The sequence below is a fragment of the Telopea speciosissima genome, chromosome 2 (assembly GCF_018873765.1).
Source record: "Telopea speciosissima isolate NSW1024214 ecotype Mountain lineage chromosome 2, Tspe_v1, whole genome shotgun sequence".
In the NCBI taxonomy this organism is placed as follows: Eukaryota; Viridiplantae; Streptophyta; class Magnoliopsida; order Proteales; family Proteaceae; genus Telopea; species Telopea speciosissima.
The window spans coordinates 65,837,131-65,856,207 of NC_057917.1; the positions used below are offsets into that span (position 1 = coordinate 65,837,131).

General features: G+C 36.8%; 1 protein-coding gene across 1 annotated transcript; it reads right to left on the bottom strand.

The window, feature by feature from the left end:
* Positions 1-322: 322 nt before the first annotated feature.
* Positions 323-1,898, bottom strand: LOC122651009 (protein GRAVITROPIC IN THE LIGHT 1-like; the record flags this gene model as incomplete). Its single annotated transcript, XM_043844353.1, has 1 exon — positions 323-1,898. A coding segment is annotated over one exon (1,356 nt), but the record flags the coding sequence as incomplete, so codon positions are not given.
* Between the last annotated feature and the right edge of the window lie 17,179 nt (positions 1,899-19,077).

Consider the following 19,077-nt stretch of genomic DNA (forward strand, 5'->3'; position numbering starts at 1 on the left):
TTGATTTTCACCAACACCCCTAATACTAATACTATTAACACTTACATATAATTATATATCCTTCTTGGCTTACATAAAAACAAAATCTCCACCCACAAGGGAGGAACAGACAAAGAAGTGTTCTTGAAACTCGTCTATTCCAAACCCCAATGGGTATCAAGACCATTAGCTCAGCCTCAGCTGGAAAAAGAAGACCCACACAAGGAAAAACCCAGCTCTGTCTTTACTGGTCCCCCTATGCAGAGTGCGGAGTGCGGAGTGTGCAAGTGAAAACAACGCGCCTTTCTCACTTGGTCCACTCCAAAACTCCAGGTCGAATCCAGTCATATCCGCTCTGCATCCAAGTCACGTGTAGGCCCCAATCCCAATACTTTTTTACTGATGCGCCGCATCATCACATCACCCTTCATTTCATCAGGTTACGATACATCAGAAGATAGGGATGTGTTCCGCCGAAAGAGCAAAAAAAAAAAAAAAAAAAAAAAAAAAGATTCGTATCACACCCATACCCGACGAAATCAACCGTCCCCACACGCCCGTGTTCACGCCGGTGATAGATACACCTGACACTGTATCACTGTCTTCCTTATTCTGAAACCCGGCACCACCGTGAATCCAACCCCTGCCATTTCCACGGGCAACATGAGCGCGTGTTCCGACACGCTCTCCATGTACACCTCTGAGAATCTACATCCTCTCCTCACCTGGAATATTGAAGCTTCCGGTTCGAACGAGAAGGCCAAGCAATGTAGAAGCCATACCCTCTTCGCCATCTCTGCGAACGTTGCGAAGAACGCAGTCTCTGGGTACCCCCCTGCATTCACCAAGTTCCTCTGGTTCAGATCTCCGAAGAAAGACGATTCCATCTTTGGGTGAACTAGCTTCAGGTACTTGGCTCGGCAGAACTTCCCGAACGGAGAACGAGGCTTCTGTGTTAGGAACTCCATTGGTTTTGCGGATTTCAGCTCTGTGAATCTAGCGAAAAAGTAGCTCTGACGCTGATCCCTCTCAGGCTCGTACACGTTCGGGAGAGAGAAGTTGGAGATGTGGAAGCCATCGAACATCTCTCTGCATAGGAAACACTCGAATGCGAAGCACTCGTCGTTCGGTTTCGCGTAGACAACATTTGGTTCGATTGAATCGGCCGCTGCCTCGATATCCCATCCTGCTGATTTCATCTGTTCAATCATCACCTTTACGAAGCTACGAATGGATTTTCCGGCGAATCGGAGAACCGTTATGAAGTGATTGGGGTTTAAACCGGATAAGTGGAGATCATCGAGGAGAACAGAGAGAGGCCCACTGACACCACTGGGGCTAAGTTTTTTCTCTAGTATTCTGCTCTGCGCCTGGGATTCCTTGAGTTTCTCTCTGAGGAAGGTAATCTCCGACTCCTTAACCTTCAACTGGGACTCGAACTTCTTTCCCATGATTCCATAAGTCTTCAAGAGGCTCTGTTGTTCTTGGATTTCCGCCAACAACTGTGTAACCTGAGGAGAAGGATCCATCTGCTGTTTCAAATAACACTGTTTCAACTCCGAAAGCCGCTTCAGCTCTGAAACCACCAACTCATCGGCAGCTTGAATGCCATCTGGGTCGTAAGGGGACTGAGCCATCTGAAGTTGAGCATAATCAGCTTTCACAGACGAAATGCTCGCAAAAAGCTTCGCTAAAAAAGCTTCCAGGGCTGCCCTGTTCCGGAGCTTTTCATCTTCCTCAGCAAAGGACTTGGACAGGTCTCCATTAACGGCAATAGAATCGACCTTACCCTGATGTTGATGCCCATTGATATAAATCTCATCATCCTTGAGCTTATTTTGAGACTTGAATCGCCGGATTTTTCCATTTTCAGCTGCACGAAACCGAAGAACTTTGGCAAATGTACGAACTAACCCACCGGTCGCCGGTTTCACCGAATCCATCTAAACCAGAACAATCAATCAGAAACTTGATAATGATGACAAAGAAGAAGAAGAAGAATGGGGGTAGAATTAAGCCGTTAACAGAGGAACTTTAAGAAAAGAGAAACAATCGAGCATGTCCGAAGGAAAGATAGATTGAGAAAGAAAAAAGCTGTTCTCTTTAACTCTCCGATCGAGGCCGTTTGTGTCTTGGATTTTCAACTTTGGCTTTAGATCAGCTTCTAATCCTAACTCTTTTCCCCCTTTCCTATTCTTTTTTCAAGCGTAAAAGTAGATTTTAAAGGCGGGAACAAAGAAAAGCTACACCACCCTCAACAGGAGAACCTCATGGCGAAGCGAACACACACAGAAAAAGAAAGAGAAAAACAGAGAAACGTATGAATAGTTTATATACGACATTACAGAAACTCAAAAGACGCGTTAACATCCCATAAAACAAAATTCTGTAGTCAGATTGTCTGAAACCAAAACACAACTCATACTTTGATACTAATAAATTCATAACCTAACAAATTTAATAATATAATTACTCCATTCATGTCTCCAAACTATTTAAATTTACTAAATTCACTCTCAAACATTCAGTTTATAAACATAAAATAAACAACAAAAAAATAAGAACCGCCTTACAGACTCAAGAGGAATAATTCTAAAGAGCCCACCATTAAACATTAATAAAATGTCCAATATGTCCCACTAACGTACCATCAAACGGCTAACAATTGAAGTACATGGGCGGTCACAGGACATTGACGGTGATGGTGGTAGGAACGAGTAAGGACTTACAGAACTAAGGAAACCACGAGGAAAGAAATAATGGAGGAATAAAAATTTTCCGGTGTTACTGAGGTTGGTGGATCGAGCCTCGAGGTACATCCAAGTCCGTAAATCAGGCCCACTTAATCAGAGATCTGATTAATCTGAACCATTCAATCATAAAAACCGTACCTTTAAGAGTTAAGAGAGTCTTGTACTTCTCTTCATCTACCGTGAAACGTAAGGTAACGGAACAATAACACCATGGAGAGCCCTTCAATGGCGAGACCTGCAACTCTGCAAGTGGAACATAAGTTAGAGAACCGAGAAGAGGAAATATGAAGCAAAAAAGCATGAATCTTTTTGTTTGTCGTCGGAAAGATTACCTTAAAAAAGAAAGAAACACTATATGGAGTTAAGGACTTCTGAAATGTCTACCAAACCAAAAAACCCTAGCACAGATTTCACACAAGTAAGAACCAGAATCTTCTATTTAAAAGAAAAGAGGAATATTAAAACAGCTAAGACTAGTCGACAACTAGAAAATCGATACCCTGGGTTCATAATAGTATCCCAACGAAATATTAAACAAATCACTTAAATAAATCTCTGAAATTTAAAATGAATCAAAGACTCTTAAAATAGCGAAAAATGAGAAATAACGGAAAGGGTTTTGTTCTAATTTTTTTCATATCTTTCCCCAAAGGGCAAAGGGTCTCTTCTCTCACCTAAGCTCATAACTATGAAATACCTTTCGGAGAACCTTCTTGATTAGTGATTCTGGAAATTTAAATAGAAACTTCGACAATATCGGAATCTTCTTGGACAAAGAGATTGTATTTCTGTGTCCTCAAAGAAGAAAATTTGGCCGGAAAAATCACTCCCTCCTCGGAACCATGTTTTTCTCACCGTTACAGTACATTTAACTCTAAGAACCTTTCATTTGGAGAAGAGACTGATTGATATTGAACTCATATGCATTCTGTGAACCTCCTTTTAGCAGCAGAGAAGACAGAGAGCTTCGTGACAGACGACACAGAGAAACCCCTGCCAGAGCGCTTGGAAAAGACCTAAGCAAATAGAGCAAGTAAATTGTCTGAATCTTGAGTCATTGGGAATTAAAAACCCCCCAAACAAATAAAATTTTTCATGACATTTATGCCCTTGAGTTTCTTACTTAATTACCAGAAATTTCCTGCCCCTCGACTTGTACTTTCTTTAAATTGAAGGGTTTTTCGTTATTTAAAAATTTTCAACGTCAAGTCTAAGATGAGATTAGCGGGGATCAATAACATCATAGTCAATGTCATGACAGATGGATAGTCGATACTATAGATTCCAATCCAGTGGTTATAGGAGTAGCCCCCACAGAAGACAGTTATCCCCATTGGGGGAACATTTTTATGGAAAAGAAAAAAAAAATAACAAGGGTAACTGAGTAATTTCAAATAAACAGAGAAGATTGGTTCCAGCTGGACAATTAGGCGGAAGCGGGACTGGCATCACGTCGTCCGGAACTGTGACCGTAAGGTTCAGAATCTGAAACTTTACAGAATTTGGGTAGCTGGACTCCGATAAGCCAAACGCGTACCAATAATTAATCGCAAAATTAAATTGGAAATTGTGGGGTACGTTATCTTAATCCCAGCCGTCCGATTTCTCGAGATTTTCCTTAAATAAAAATTGAAGTTATTTTAACTTTAAATCTTCTGGAGACGAGGACCGTTGAAAGTTGAATGGTAGGTTACAGAGTTTAGTTGGATTAGAGACACATGTCCCTTATCTATATCTTTTCTGTGATTCGTTAAAATTTTCTCTCTTTTAGCGAGTTGGCATGTTTGTTTGTCTGTTTGGTCCCACCCCGATGGGATTTGAACCGGATTGCACAACGTGTTTGCCATAAATGTCCTCTGTTTTTTTTTTGGTAATTGAGAATTTCATTGATAAGAGCAAGAAGAACACAAGACATCCTGGTTACGGAGCTCCAGGAGCCAAGGAGTAGAGTTTGGTTAGATTACCTTATTTGGTATAGGTATGGCCTTCCTAGCTAGAGAATTTGCGACCTGATTCGCCTCTCTAGATATCCAGGCGATGGACATCACCACTAAAGAATGGACTAGATGTCTAATGTCCTGTAATACGTTCTCAGTATGTAAAGGGTGGGGCTTGGTTGGGTCTTCTATCATGGACACAAGATTGGAGCTATCCACCTCGACAAGCAGTTGATGGAACCCTGTGTGAGCAGCAGCAAGGAGTCTTTCACGAAGTGCCAGAGCCTCGCCTAACAGAATTTCAGAGAACGATTCAAGCATAGAGAGGGCACTTACGGCCACAGACGAACGAGTTGGACGGTTTCAAATTTGTGTGGTTTGTTTATTATTATTAGAGGAAAAGATCTTTACTTGGTGGTGTTTTCTACTTCTTCGTACAAGGCACCCTCAGATGACGTCTCTATCCCCGTGGTATTTATTTATCTATTTATTTATTGATGATAGAATGTGTGGTTACATTTTACACATAACCCTCCTATGCAACCATGGTTTTAAGTATTGGTACTAGATTGCCCTAGACAAGCGATCTGTATCGATTTTGTACCTTGTTGATATCGTATTAGTGTCATGATACGAATAAAGGGTAAAATAGTCAAAAAAATTATCTTCAAAGGAGGATCGGAAGCAAATATATCCAATATGACCGATCCTTGCCAATACCGATTACTATATCAGTTTTTAAGTTGATCGATACCGGTTCTGACACCGTGCACTAAAACCATGCATTCACCATAAAAATGGTTGCAATTTGCAAAAGAAAACCAAAGCATGTGTCATATTGATAAGGTCCAAACAAATTTAAAGGCCAAAGTATTATGCTGCGTTTGGTAATCATATCGGGGAATAGTTCTTTTGTTTTTTTGTTCTTTCATTATGTGGGAATCATGATTTGAGGATTCAATATGGTCAGATCAATTGTTTCATATCGGTATCGATATAAATCGAAACTGATCCCATATCGCCGGATCAGTACGAACAAGAGTGAAAGTGTAAGAAAATCTAATTTACTTGAAAGAAAAACAATGATAAATCTGTTCCATACGGACCAGTACTGGTTACTATATACCCTAGTGGGAACAGAAAAATACCTAAAAGACTTTTGGCGAATTCAAATTGTTTTTTGGTTCCTGCGAATCGGCACAAAAATCCTCAAAAGAACAGGTTCGACAGAACAAGAGAAATACATCAAATCATCAATAGATGAGTAGTCGTTAGAAGATTGACAAAGAAATCCTAACTAGTACTCAATGGAAGATGGTGCAATGGATGGGTTCAAGCCCGACCATGGTTTGAGGAATCGATACTAGATCTGCTGATCCAATTGATTCGTATTGATATCGTCACCAATATCGATCCCTGATACCATATCGGTGGATCGATACTATATCGATGGATCGATACAAACAGGGGTAAAAATAGACAAAAAACTAATTTTTTAATAAAAATAAAACCGACACAGTTCAATATAATATAGTCGATCGGGCTTTTAATTTGGACGATGTTATATGAACAATAATATTTTATGAGAACAAACTTGAGAAGATGTTAATAAAGTTTCATTCCCTTGATTATAAGGTAACTTACACGAGGAAGCAAGGGATGGGGGAGTGTTGGAATTGGGCAATTTGAAACCTTGGATCAAGGGGATCAAATGGATCGGACCAACTGTAGATGGTGGATCCCTCTCCTACTTGTTTGTTTACACTCCAATCCCATGAGATTGTTGAGGGTCGATGTCTTGTATTGTGTAGTTTGGATTGTGGACGGTCTCCAAAGGACCATTAATTAATAACCTGTAGGATCTGAGGTTCGGATTTAGGGTTTACATGGGGGTAATGCATAAAATTTGTATCCCTTTGTTTTCTCATCGTAAGCTAGAGGTTGCTAATTAAAGGATACACATTTTATAAGAACTAGTAGAGTTACTTAGTTTGAGGACTTGAGATAGTGTATAGAGAGTTAGAGACTCCCAGTGAGCTATAGGTTGAAGCAACTATAGTGAGTTTCTATACGAAGTAGCTAATTTGGTAGTTCTAGTCATAGTTTTCCATAGGAAGAATGACTGCAGTGAGTTCCCAGTGATTGAGTAACTAGTAAATTCAATCAGAAATCAAGATTGATCTGGATTTGACATTTCGATCCCTGTGAAATACAATTTTCATACCAATACTTTACACATGTGTAGTCCAAAAGTGGGTGAGGGTACAAGTACTTTGACGTGTAGTATCACATGTCGACTTAGACGTGTAGTATCACATGTCGACTTAAGATGTGATGATGTCTATATAAAGGTTGCAATGCCCATTAGTTACTATCACTAACAATTACATAGAGAAGGCAGCAAACAAGATTGATAGAGAGAGAGAAGAGCATTCGAAGAGTTATTTGACAATCGATATGAATCCATATATGACTTTAATCGAATCTCTTAATATTGTTATTATTTGTGTTATTTGATCCGTCCTATTGATCATATATGGAAAATTCCATCATTCCTTGGTCGATGAACACTATGGGAAAAAGATTGTTACATTGCCTTTGAAGCAATCTAATTAGATCAAGTCATAAGCTTCTCCTATTGTCCATGAATCGGATGACAAATGGACCGATTCATCAACCCAACCAACCCGGGTTGTTACAACAATTTACATAACCGTCCAGGCTGACCCAAAGCTGAACTCGTTTGGTCTTCTAACTTTTTATTCTGTTTTGCTTCCCTCATCTTCTAAACCAAACAGTAATATGGGAAGCACAACTACATAAAACCCTCATGCGTAGTGAGGCAACAGCAGAGTAGGATAGGAGTGGTTTGATGCCTAAATACTAGGGAGTATTATTATCCGATTTACATCATTTGCTATTACGAAATGATTATAGAAATTGTTTGTCTTAAAGCCTAAGAAAAGGAGATATAATGAGAACAGGATGATGAGTTTTTAACATGTCCTCGATTACTCATTAAATGGATTTGTAACCGGTTCACTCAATAGGGGTAGGGAAGTCATTTCATAGGAGGAGAGAGAAACAAAGAGAGAGGGGGTGCTAGCTGAGGCTGCGCCCCAGACAAGAAACTTTTTCCCTAAGTAATATTATAACTATTCTTTGAGAAAAAGAACGGTGCCTGATCACGTGCAACCTGCACCCAAACAGCCCCTAAAATGACCACCCCACTACCCACCCCCTTCCAAAATGAAAAATCCCTCAGTCAATGCCCTTGCCTGTGCTCCCATTGACCCCACTCTGGTGCAATCTACGCCCAGACACAGTCTCCTAAAATGACCACCCAACCACCAACCCCCTTACAAAATAAAAAATCCCCCAATCAATGCCCTTGTGCATGCTCCCATTGACCCCACGTTGATGCAAAGGCTATGCAGCCTGACAGCAACCCCTTAGCCTTTTTCTTTTGTTCTCCGATCTTCTTTTGTTTTTTTTTCCCCTCGATAGAAGAATTATGAATATAGCTTATGTATTGCTTCTCATGTATTTTGTTTTAACAAATTTCCGCTCCTTGGTTGATGAATGTGTTTATCATTCTATAGGTTGCTTAGGGCTCCAATTTATTCAAAAGACAATATTTGCAAGAATTGATATAAAATAAAAGGAAACTGTTTTGATCTAAAAAGTTAGAAATTATTTTACTAAAATATCTTATAAAATTAAATCCCACCATAGTGCTTAATTAATATTATTTTTACTCAATTCAATCAAATCCTATCACAATTGAAAAAAAGGGGTCCATTAAAGTTTTCCTAACTTAACTATGCCTAAAAGTTCTTACCCATTCATGTTAATGTCCCTACGTGCGCTCACATTGACCCTTGCGATGGTGTAGAGACTACACGACTGGAGAAAGATATCTCGCACAAACATAACAATTAAGTGACGTATGTCATACTCATGAATGCCATTATCTCAATTTCCATTTCGAATATTTCTTGCATGCATGAATGGATTCTACGTTAAGTACTTTCTTAATCAATACTAGTGTGTTTTTCAATCTTAGAGGTCGCCTTCAAGCTTTTTTTTCCCTCCATCATATGCAAAGACATCAAAATTCTTTTGAGTACCTCTTATATGGTTTCCACGATTGAATACTTTAATTCAAAAGAGACACAAATATGTAATTATCTATCACAATCCATATAATATGGACATTTCTAATTCGATAATAAGAGAATCTATTTTCTATTTCTTAGTGGCAAACATGACCCACCTACTTTACTTAACAAGTAGAAAAAAATGATAATCTTTTTAAGGATTCTAATTTAAAATATGTATGAAATTTAGTATGAACTAATTTTAAGCTTGATACTAAGAACCCACTCTTAATTTTGTTTCTTTCTTTCCTTTGAATACTAGCAATGTTACTTTAATGACTACATGGATGTAGTGATTAAGCTTAAAATTGTAATTATATTTATACTTAAATGTTTGCTTACCATTCATTGCAATTGCGTATGCTCATGAAAAGGCTTATTATAACTCTAGAATTTGGTAAACAAAGCATGAGGACATCATTGATCTGTCCATCTACCTCAACCTTAGTTTTAATAGATTTGCTTAGTTTTGTGAGAGGGATTTGTTTCCTTTTTTAACTTTCAAATAAGAAAAGGAAAGGAAGGAGAGGGAAAAACAAAAAAAAGTAAAATACTAACCATAATGCAAAGAGTGTTGAGATGGCCACATAAGTCATTTTCTTTGTAATAATCAGTCAGGTTCAATTATCAGTGAATTAATAATGGATTTAAGTGGTCACCAACAAGTCTTTTTTTGGTAAAACACCAACAAGTCAACCACCCATTGTCCAAACATTTCTTTATCCATCCTATTAGCACACAAAAAGAGTTCTTATGCTACTTTTGGCAGATCCGAAGGCCAATGAGTGTCCAATGGGAATCCACCTGCTAGACTGACTAGATGCGTATCTCAACGCATGCACAGCCAACCTTCCCGTTGGATGCCTCATTGGGCACTCATGGGCGATCTCCTCATTGGAAAGGAGCTCGACGCACTTTTGAATATCTAGAAATTTTTAGAAAAAAAAAAAGATGAAGAAGATGAGTACACTTGTCATATACAGATTTTCTTTTAAACAATCATATATTGTACTAAATTGCATACTTAGGCCATATTTTGTATGCATTCTCGAAATAGATTCAGAGTCTTAAAATGCATTATTACACGATAAAATAGAGAAGAATTAAGTTTCAAAATACATTCTACACCCTAAATCTATTCTGAGAATGCATACCAAACACAGTCTTAATTTACAATACCTCCTCCTAATATTTCACATTTAACTAAATCACTAATCTAGGAAAAACATTGCAAGTAAAAGACATCTAGCGTTACATAGTATTATGGGCCATTACATTATGGGAAAAAAAGATTGCTACAATGCCCTTGTATAGATTCCTTTATACCTTTCTCACATAATAAATAATGGGACCCACATTGACAATTCTCTCATATTCTGATCATGTGGACCCCATGTGATCTCCATATGAATGGTGGTGTTCAGATTCCTTCGTACACTACCCTTTGTAGGAAACCCTCTCCCTAAACCTATAGTAGTACTTTTTTGTATTTTCGATGAACAAAAACCTCTCTATTAACAGAATTAAAGGTTAACAACATCCTAAAACAAGTAAAAGGAAAATTTGACAATAAACTCATATAAAATGATTAAATTTCCTTAATAATTTTCCATGTACATGCTTTTCTCCCAACAACAAATGGGACTTTATTGACTTTGTTCTTGCAAGGCAGGACCATTTAGAGGATGCACCAAAGGTTAGATGCATTTGGTATCTTAATTTGCTTCCAAGGGGACTACTAGCTAGGAATCTTTTTTACTTTCTCAGACTTGTCAATTGTCAAGTGGTGTCCAAATGAAAAATGCTTGGGGAAATTAGATTTTTATTTCCCTTATTTTCTTTTCATGGTAGGAATTGAAGGACAAGAATGTGGCAGCTCATAACATTATTGAGTTCCCTTTATATATATTTAGACAGACTTGGTTTGGAAACTTATATATTCCTTGCTGGCATGTTCCTTAGTTGCATTTCTGTTGTTAAAGTGACCCATGAACCATTATAAATTATGGATAATTAGACGAACTATGAGTGAGACATTTAATGGGACAAAACTGCAAGTTTCTATTCTTTGGAACATTTTGTTTGTACAAGAGAAAAAGAATAACAATTATGTGAATACACATCTAGGAGCATGTGGTTGGGGCAAGGTTAATGGAGGGGGGGGGACCAATATGAAAGATTCATAATGAAAATGGATTTTTTTTATAAATTTATGTGTTGGATATATGTGTCTATCAAATTTTACCTAAAATTGTTCGCAATTAAAGACAAGATATAGGGCATTATGTTTACATGGTTGTTGTATAATGTATTCATGTGAATAACGATTTCAGTCACAATGACAAGTATTCATAGGGTGTTTGGGTATTTGTAAAGCAAGGCTTCCGGTAATAGCTGTTTGGTCCCTAGACTTGAGAGGTCCTTACTATTGTAGATAGACATTGTGCATTTTGGTGTTTTAATGGTTAACGCCTCCACTGGCTATATAATAGTGTGTTGGATTCATAATGTTTATCTATTAATGGAAGAAGTGCACTATATGGAATCTACTTTTTGAACAGGGTGAATATCTTGAGAGAGATATCTAATTGTGATTGAACGAAATTTCAGGTTCAATGACGATTTTGTTAATGGCATGCAAAGTATTTAAATTCTTGTTATTTATTAATTACTATATTTTAAAAAGAGTTCTAATTTTTTTTTATATCCAATCAATGGTTCAGGTTCTCTGAATAAACTGTTTCGATATACTATAGTGGAGATAGTAATTTATTCCATTCCCTAAGGTCCATTATGTGATATTGTTTTAAGTAGAGGGACTATGCATGCCGTATCTAACTCTATCCATTTAGTGATTAAATTGTTACATTCATTTTAAAGTGTATTTGTGAATAACTTAATTTGTATTTACCAAATTCTATTGTACCCATAAGATTCCATTTGTTTCGACGTTGCTAGTTGCTATTGTTAAATAAAATGGAATAGTCCATGAAATATCACTTGGGGGTTCAACCCGAAAGGCTAAGATATTAGGTGGAAATATCACAGGTATATAAGGACACATCTAAAGTCTCAAATAATCGATGTGAAATTATATTGTTATAATTTCAAATATCTCAACACTCTCCTTGTAGTTTCGGTATACCTAACTTTACATATGGATAGACAAACTTAAAAGAACAACCAAAGGATCTAAGCTTTGAAACAATGTTAAATTAAGTTGGATAATTCATAAAATACCAATTAAAGATCCAACCCAAAAGTTTAAGCTATAAGGTGAATATAGCTCAGTGCGTGCCCAATGGTATCAGATAACCGATGTATGATTGTCTATAAGTTAAACAACTGACAATGATCGATAGCACCTTCTAATGATAGATCTAAATTATTTCTAAAGAAAAAGTTGACTACCCGTCGTTCAAACTTCAAACTTCTTTTTGAATGACTAGTGAATCTAATATTATGGCCTATGGTGATGAAGTCCATATGAAAATCACCCACTATGAACCTCATTGTTGTGGGACATATGAAAGGGACATAAGAACCGGGAAAACTCCTTTTGAACATTTTTGGATATAAAACCAAAATATTTGGTTCTGATGTACTACTCAAATGAGCTAAGAGGCCCAAGAGGCCAAGACCATCCTATCAAAATAACTAGATATGCACTTGACCTAACAAAACAAAAATTCTCTTGAACAAAGGAAAAATGTTGGGCACACCATCCATTGTGTCTATCTCTATCTTCCCCCTCTTTGAAATGAACCATCTGCCATTCTATAGGGTGCCTCATCTTAATTATGCCCTCTTTGGTGTTGCCTGTTAACTTATCACACACAGGTGGGGTGTGGGGACCTGTCTCTCTCTCTTTCTCTTGGTGTTTTTGTGACAAGAGATAATACGGATAAATTATTTGGAGAGATGATGATATAAAATGGAGAAAATTCAATGAAAGGAGAAAACAGATCACTTGCATATAAATAGTTTGGAAGAGGGTTGGGTATGCCGTCAGCTTTCGATATACTAACAACATACACCAATCACAAAACTGAACACAGAAAGATAAAGGGGTCTTCTCCTCAAGGGAAGAGAGAGGATGACACATGGGCACCTTGGTGGCGTGCCCAACCTTTTCCCAAATACTTAATTGAACCTCACCCAAATCACACATTTAACCACCAATACAATCCCTAGAAGAGTCTTAGATTGGATCAAACTGCCCCCATTTCCACAAAGCAAAACCAACCAAAGAACTTGCTAACCAAGTGTTCTTCTTTTCATTGTCACTACCTTATAGTATGTTTATCTATCTAATGAGTAATGACTAATTACTTTTTGAGGAAGAGCTGTAATAGGCTGAGGCATCTGCAGCTCAAAACCTGAGGACCAAGAGATACTCTAAGAGGAGTAGACTCTAAGGCCCACGTTTGAGAAAATCAAGCTTTTCATGAGACAGCATATTGGCACAAACATAATCTATTCATAATCAAGGATTTAATAATATTACAAAGTTAATATAATACCTTTCTCTTAGATTTTTTACAGTTAATTATTCATGCTTAGCTGCTTCTCCCAAGAAGACCACTTTAATCAAGTTGCAAAGTCCCAAATTATTTATTTATTTATTTAATTAACCCCAATTATTTATGTTCTTTAGGAACAATAATTACCTATATATATCACCTATGATTTTGAAATGAAACATGGATTTGAGCTGCGAGCCCATAAAAACTTGAAAGTGTTGTGATTTTCCCCATTAAGAATACAATTTTGCTAGAAGAGAGTGTCTGGTGTCTTGAGTTTAATTGATTCTTGAGAACAAATCTAATTATATGTGGCACCTATACCCTACTAAATACACTCTAATCCTCAATTATTCAAATAATTATCTTCTTCTTTCTTTCTTTTTTCTTTTCCTCAACATTTTGTGGGTTGGGGGTTTGGGGTGAGGGAGAGGGAGCAAGGTAGGTTTAAGTATATTCATTTTCATGTGCAGACACCTTGTCAATACAACACACTGACACCTATCAACAATTTGAAGGTAGTTAGGTATATTCATTTTCATGTGCAACTTTAGTTTGCTCTAAAAATGAAAAACTTATGATATTTTTAGTAATTTTTACTTAATAATTTTTTGACATATTTTTGTCAATTAAAAAAATTGAAATTATAAAATTTGTCTTAGTCAAATTCATTGTTAATTATAAAATATGGAAGAGGGTTTTTTGAGTAAGTGGTATAGAGGTGCGGCAAAACAATAATCTACATAAGAGGGTAGCAAGGTCATTTTATATAAAAGAGAAAGAGATAAACACAGAGGTGCCAGCATACACTTTCCCAATGGTTCAAAGAACCTTTTCCCATAAAAAATATGAATCTTTTTGTAATTCAATCTAATTAAGGTGTAAATTTGTCTCCACTTGTTTATCATAAAATATAAATTAAAACAATTTTTTCATAAAGCTAGGTGTCTTGTTAACTTGGATATATTTTATTTCTTCTACATGGATAAGACAAATTTAAATATAAAAGTATCCATAAGAAAATTTTTAAAAGTTGAAAGAATTCGTACTACTAACATATATAGAAATGACATGAAAGCATGTATGACTCCTATGGTCCAACTCATGCAATAATTTTAGATAAGTGACAAAATCTATCTTACTGTAATTATTTTTTTTTAAATACATTGTTTTGTTTTTTTATATTTAAAGTAAATATATAGTTGCACTTTCTCTACAGAATGGAGGAAAATTTTGTATTATTTAGGTTCTAAAAAATTAAAAATAAATAAATAATTGAGATACACTATTGAGTTCTTATGAAATACTTAATTGTTTGATATTTAATAACATGCATACTTGAACGGGATGGAATTTCGGAAAGGGTTCATACGTCAAAATGTATTCCTAGAAGAGTAATATGTTAAAAGGAAGAAACTTTTCTCTTCACACATGGTAGAGGAAACACCCAGGAATCTAGGGTCAGTATTGCTCTCATCCCTAATTTGTTGGTGTTCCGAAATACTCTTGACTATTCCCTAACATCCATTTTATTGCAATATTGATCATTGGTGAAGGAATTCCTCCTTCAACGTAGCTTGAAGAAAATTATCACCTATGTGAAAGATACTTTGTAATCCCACATTTTTTTCTTCGGATGCTGGAGAGGAGATGGTTTCATTATCCCATTTAGGGTTTATAACACACTTTAACCATAGAAATGTTGTCATCTCCCCCAAAGTCTTCTTGCTTCCTTGTCGAGATCTTATCATATGATTTTAAGAATCGTAAATCAGATCAATGATTTAACTGATTCAGATCAAAATCAACTATCGCCGATCCAGCCGATTTCTACCAAATCTACTCCATTTCTGATCATTTCACAAATGACAATGGACCTTGATGAGAGGATCACAAAATTGAAAGTCTCAATCATCTAAAAGGTCCCCTACATGTCCTACAAATTAAGAATGATTTAGTGTGAAAATTGGTGGGTCCAAAACTAAACCAAACCAATTAGGTTTTTAAATAGGCCCAAAACCAAGCCATAATGGCTGCACTTGCCATCCATGTGTTATAAACGAAAAAGGGTTTAGGTTAAAAGTCGAATTAACAATAGACAGAAACTGAATCCAGAATTGCATTCCATTGCATGTGGGTATGTAACCCTTTTGTCCACTCAATTGAAAGACTTGGAAGTGAAAAAGGCTGCCTATCAATAAATTCTAAGGCCCCTTTTTAAGTTCTCACAAAACACATGTTAACACAGCCGTTTTTTGCTGAACCAACACAACCCTCTCATGCCTTACTTTTTCTTTCTTTTTGCTACTTCAAGTAATCTCAGTGAAAGTTAAAAGGTGTAAAGCTAGTTAAAGGGTGAGTGAATGTTTTCAAAGATCAAATGAGGACTTATTATGGTGGGAAATGATCAATGAGGATCCAAAGCCTCAACTCTCACAAGTGGACTGGCCCCTTTTACATTTTAGAGGGCTTCTAGTATGACATCCCAGACTCCTAGTACAAAAAATAAAAAATATAAAAGACAATCAATAATCATAATTTAAGGATATACGGGGTTCGATAAGATACCTACGTTCACAGTGAGATGAAAGCAGTCTTCACTATCATATTGCAATCTTCTATCCGTATATCAAATTCAGGATTATGGGAGAATGTACAATAGTGATTGAGGATAATGTAAACATTCCAAGACATACATGGGAACACATGCCAATGAACGGTGAAGAGAGTATTTGATTGAGGATTCTTTTCTGCATCCTCTCTTATAATGAGTCGTGGGACTCACACTAACACTCGTTTTTCGTATAAAATGTAGGTTCTCCCGTTGAACAAATATGTTTCTTGTTTTTTCATTGTTGTGATTTCTCATTCTGAAATCGTAAGAAACCTATGCCATATATAAAATTAAGGGAAAAGGTTTTCCGAGCTGCTAAGATAAGGTACACTAGCACCTCTCTCTCTCCTCTTCACATGAAATGTTCTCACTCCAATGAATGATACCATTTTACAGCATCTTATAGGTGGGCTTCTCCATGCCGCTTGCTCAAAGAACCCTTTCTCAAAATGAAACGCATAAAAATCATTTGGGGAAGGTATACATTGGAGATTCTCCCATCAACTCCATCAAATAAAAGAGTCATGGGTGTTTATGTCATTTTGGATAGCATTTATGCGGATCAAAGCCAGGAGAGTATGGTCATTTCACAGGTGGGACCCCTATGTAATGACCAAAAACACCCATGTTTTTGAATATTTTTGTTGGCCTGGACCCTTTAGCTCCCGCCACGGCTGGAGGAGAGCTAAATCCCATTTATGCCAATCTGACTACATTTAATGTTGATCGTGTACATGCACGGACATGCATGAAATTTTTTTGCCAAATCATTTTTTCTATTTCTTTAAAAGGTCCTTCTAGGTATAGTGTGAAGTATAACACTTCAATATGGTCTTACAAGAAGACCTCACATTCATCTCAATGGTATATTTTAATCAAAGTAAGTAAGGAAAGTTGTTCAAACTCTGATTCAAAATTTTAGTTAAATTATCAAATGCCAAATGTTCTTTGTGCCGAGGGTGCAAGCTGTATCCAAACACATGGGATGGGCGAAATGACCACCCTACCTCCCTAAATGGTAGACCCATGTGTCTCAAGCATAGAGAACATCAAGACACATGGGATGGATAAAATGACCACCCTACCCTCCTAAATGGTAGGCCCATGTGTCTGGATGCAGGCTGTCCGTACTGCACGCAGCCCAGAGAACATCAGCCCATTATCAAAATACTATCAAATAGAGATGAATATAAAATACAAAACGAAATTTTTTATAATTTTACCTTACTTCCTCTACTCATTCAACACCCTCTACTTATTTAACTGATATACTCTTATCTGTCAAATATCAATGTGTTATACAACACTAGGCATAGTGACGGGAAGAAAGCCCTTCTTTACATCTTGGCCCCCACTAAGGAATTGTGTATAGATGCCATGCCAAAGGATTAAACCCTGATGCAATGATATAATGGGTGGGATATGGTAGCAGCTTATCAAAAATCAAAGGGTCACGAGGCTTGATTGCATGAAAACGTAAAAGAATGGGGACTGATGTGACTAGACGACTTTAGGCCGGGAATGGACGTGTCAGAGACTGTCAGGTGTGTGTGTGTGTGTAAGAGTAAAGATATGGTGTATCTATCTATCCAGTTGTGGTGGACTTGTGCAGCTTTTTACATTTCCAGACTGCAATAGCACCAACGTCTAATCACACACATAGGATCCAACGGCTATTATTAGATGTACTGCTGATGTGGCATCCACTTGCTGCCAAAAACGGTACTAGTACGACGACTTCGACGACTTGACTGTGGTTGTAATGTTTTTCTTCTTTTTTTTTTTTTTTTTTTGGTTTTTTCTGGTTTTAATAATTCCCAACTTGTATGTTTTGAGGAGCAGCTGCACTCTATGTTTGTATTTTACCAAAAAAGAAGCACTTTCTGTATGTAGAGGAATGCCAAGCTGACCCGGCCCACAGGATAGATGAACAGTTCTGGCCCGGCCCGGTCTGGCCCCAAAAGATTTGGACCGGACCACGGGGATGTCAAGAGTTTTTTCCCTTGTGCCAATGAAATTTCTTTCGAATCTTCTCTTTAGTTAAAATGGTCATGAATCTGAAGAGTTGAGAGTTGAACTAACCTTACGATATGGATACCAAGAGCGAATAGCGAATGGCGAATGGTGAAAGGTTAGCATCAAAGGGTATTAAAAAGATAGAATTTAACTATCATGTTTAAACATTTTTTTAACTTTTGATTTGGTTAATGTTACCTATATTTAGTATTTCAAATCATGATAAACACAATGGATGGCAAATTCTAATTTAAGATCAGACAATATCAGAAATTTCTGAATTTTAATTAGAAGGATATCATCCAACCATCAACTTTTGAAATTTTAGTTAGAAAGATATGATCCAACCATCATGTTTTTGCTTATTTAAATAGTAAATTTAATTCATAAACATTCATTTTTGTATTATATGGGCTGGGTTTTGAGCTCCCTCCGAAGGACGGTTAAAAATCTATAGGGCATGAGACTTAGAGGGGTTGGCCGGCCCCACTTTGGTGTTTTATCCTTGTTTCTTGGGCCACAATGAGTTGTGGGGTCTATGCAAGGGTTGGGGGTGGCATCCCGAGGAAAATATTTAGGGTTTACATGAGGGTAATTCAGAAAAATTGTTTCTCTTTGTTTCCTTATAAATTGTTGCGATAGAGCCTTGGAGGATTATTAGGTTTCTTGGGAATTCTTTTTAACAAAGAGAGGTGTGAGGAAGAGAGCTTGTAAACCCACTCCAATGGTAGTGAAATTACTCTAATCTTTCTCACGTTATACATCTTGCCGAACTATGTATATTCTTGTATTTTACGATTGATTGTTTGTTTGTTTGTTTTTTCTATTCGTTTCCTGCATAGTTACAGGAATCCAATTCTATAGAGGGTATAAATTCAACCGAACACCACATCCATATCTTTATCAAACATTCATGTATTGGCAAGCACTTTCTCTATAGTTGTTAGTTTTTCAGTACTAGTTTTTTGGAATCTATATATTTGTCAACAATTCATGTGTCGAGCCTATTGGCATCCACTTTCTCCATAGTTGTTTGTTTTTTAATACTATTTTTTATGTCAAAAGTTTTCAATTTTTTTTTTTTTTTTGGGGGGG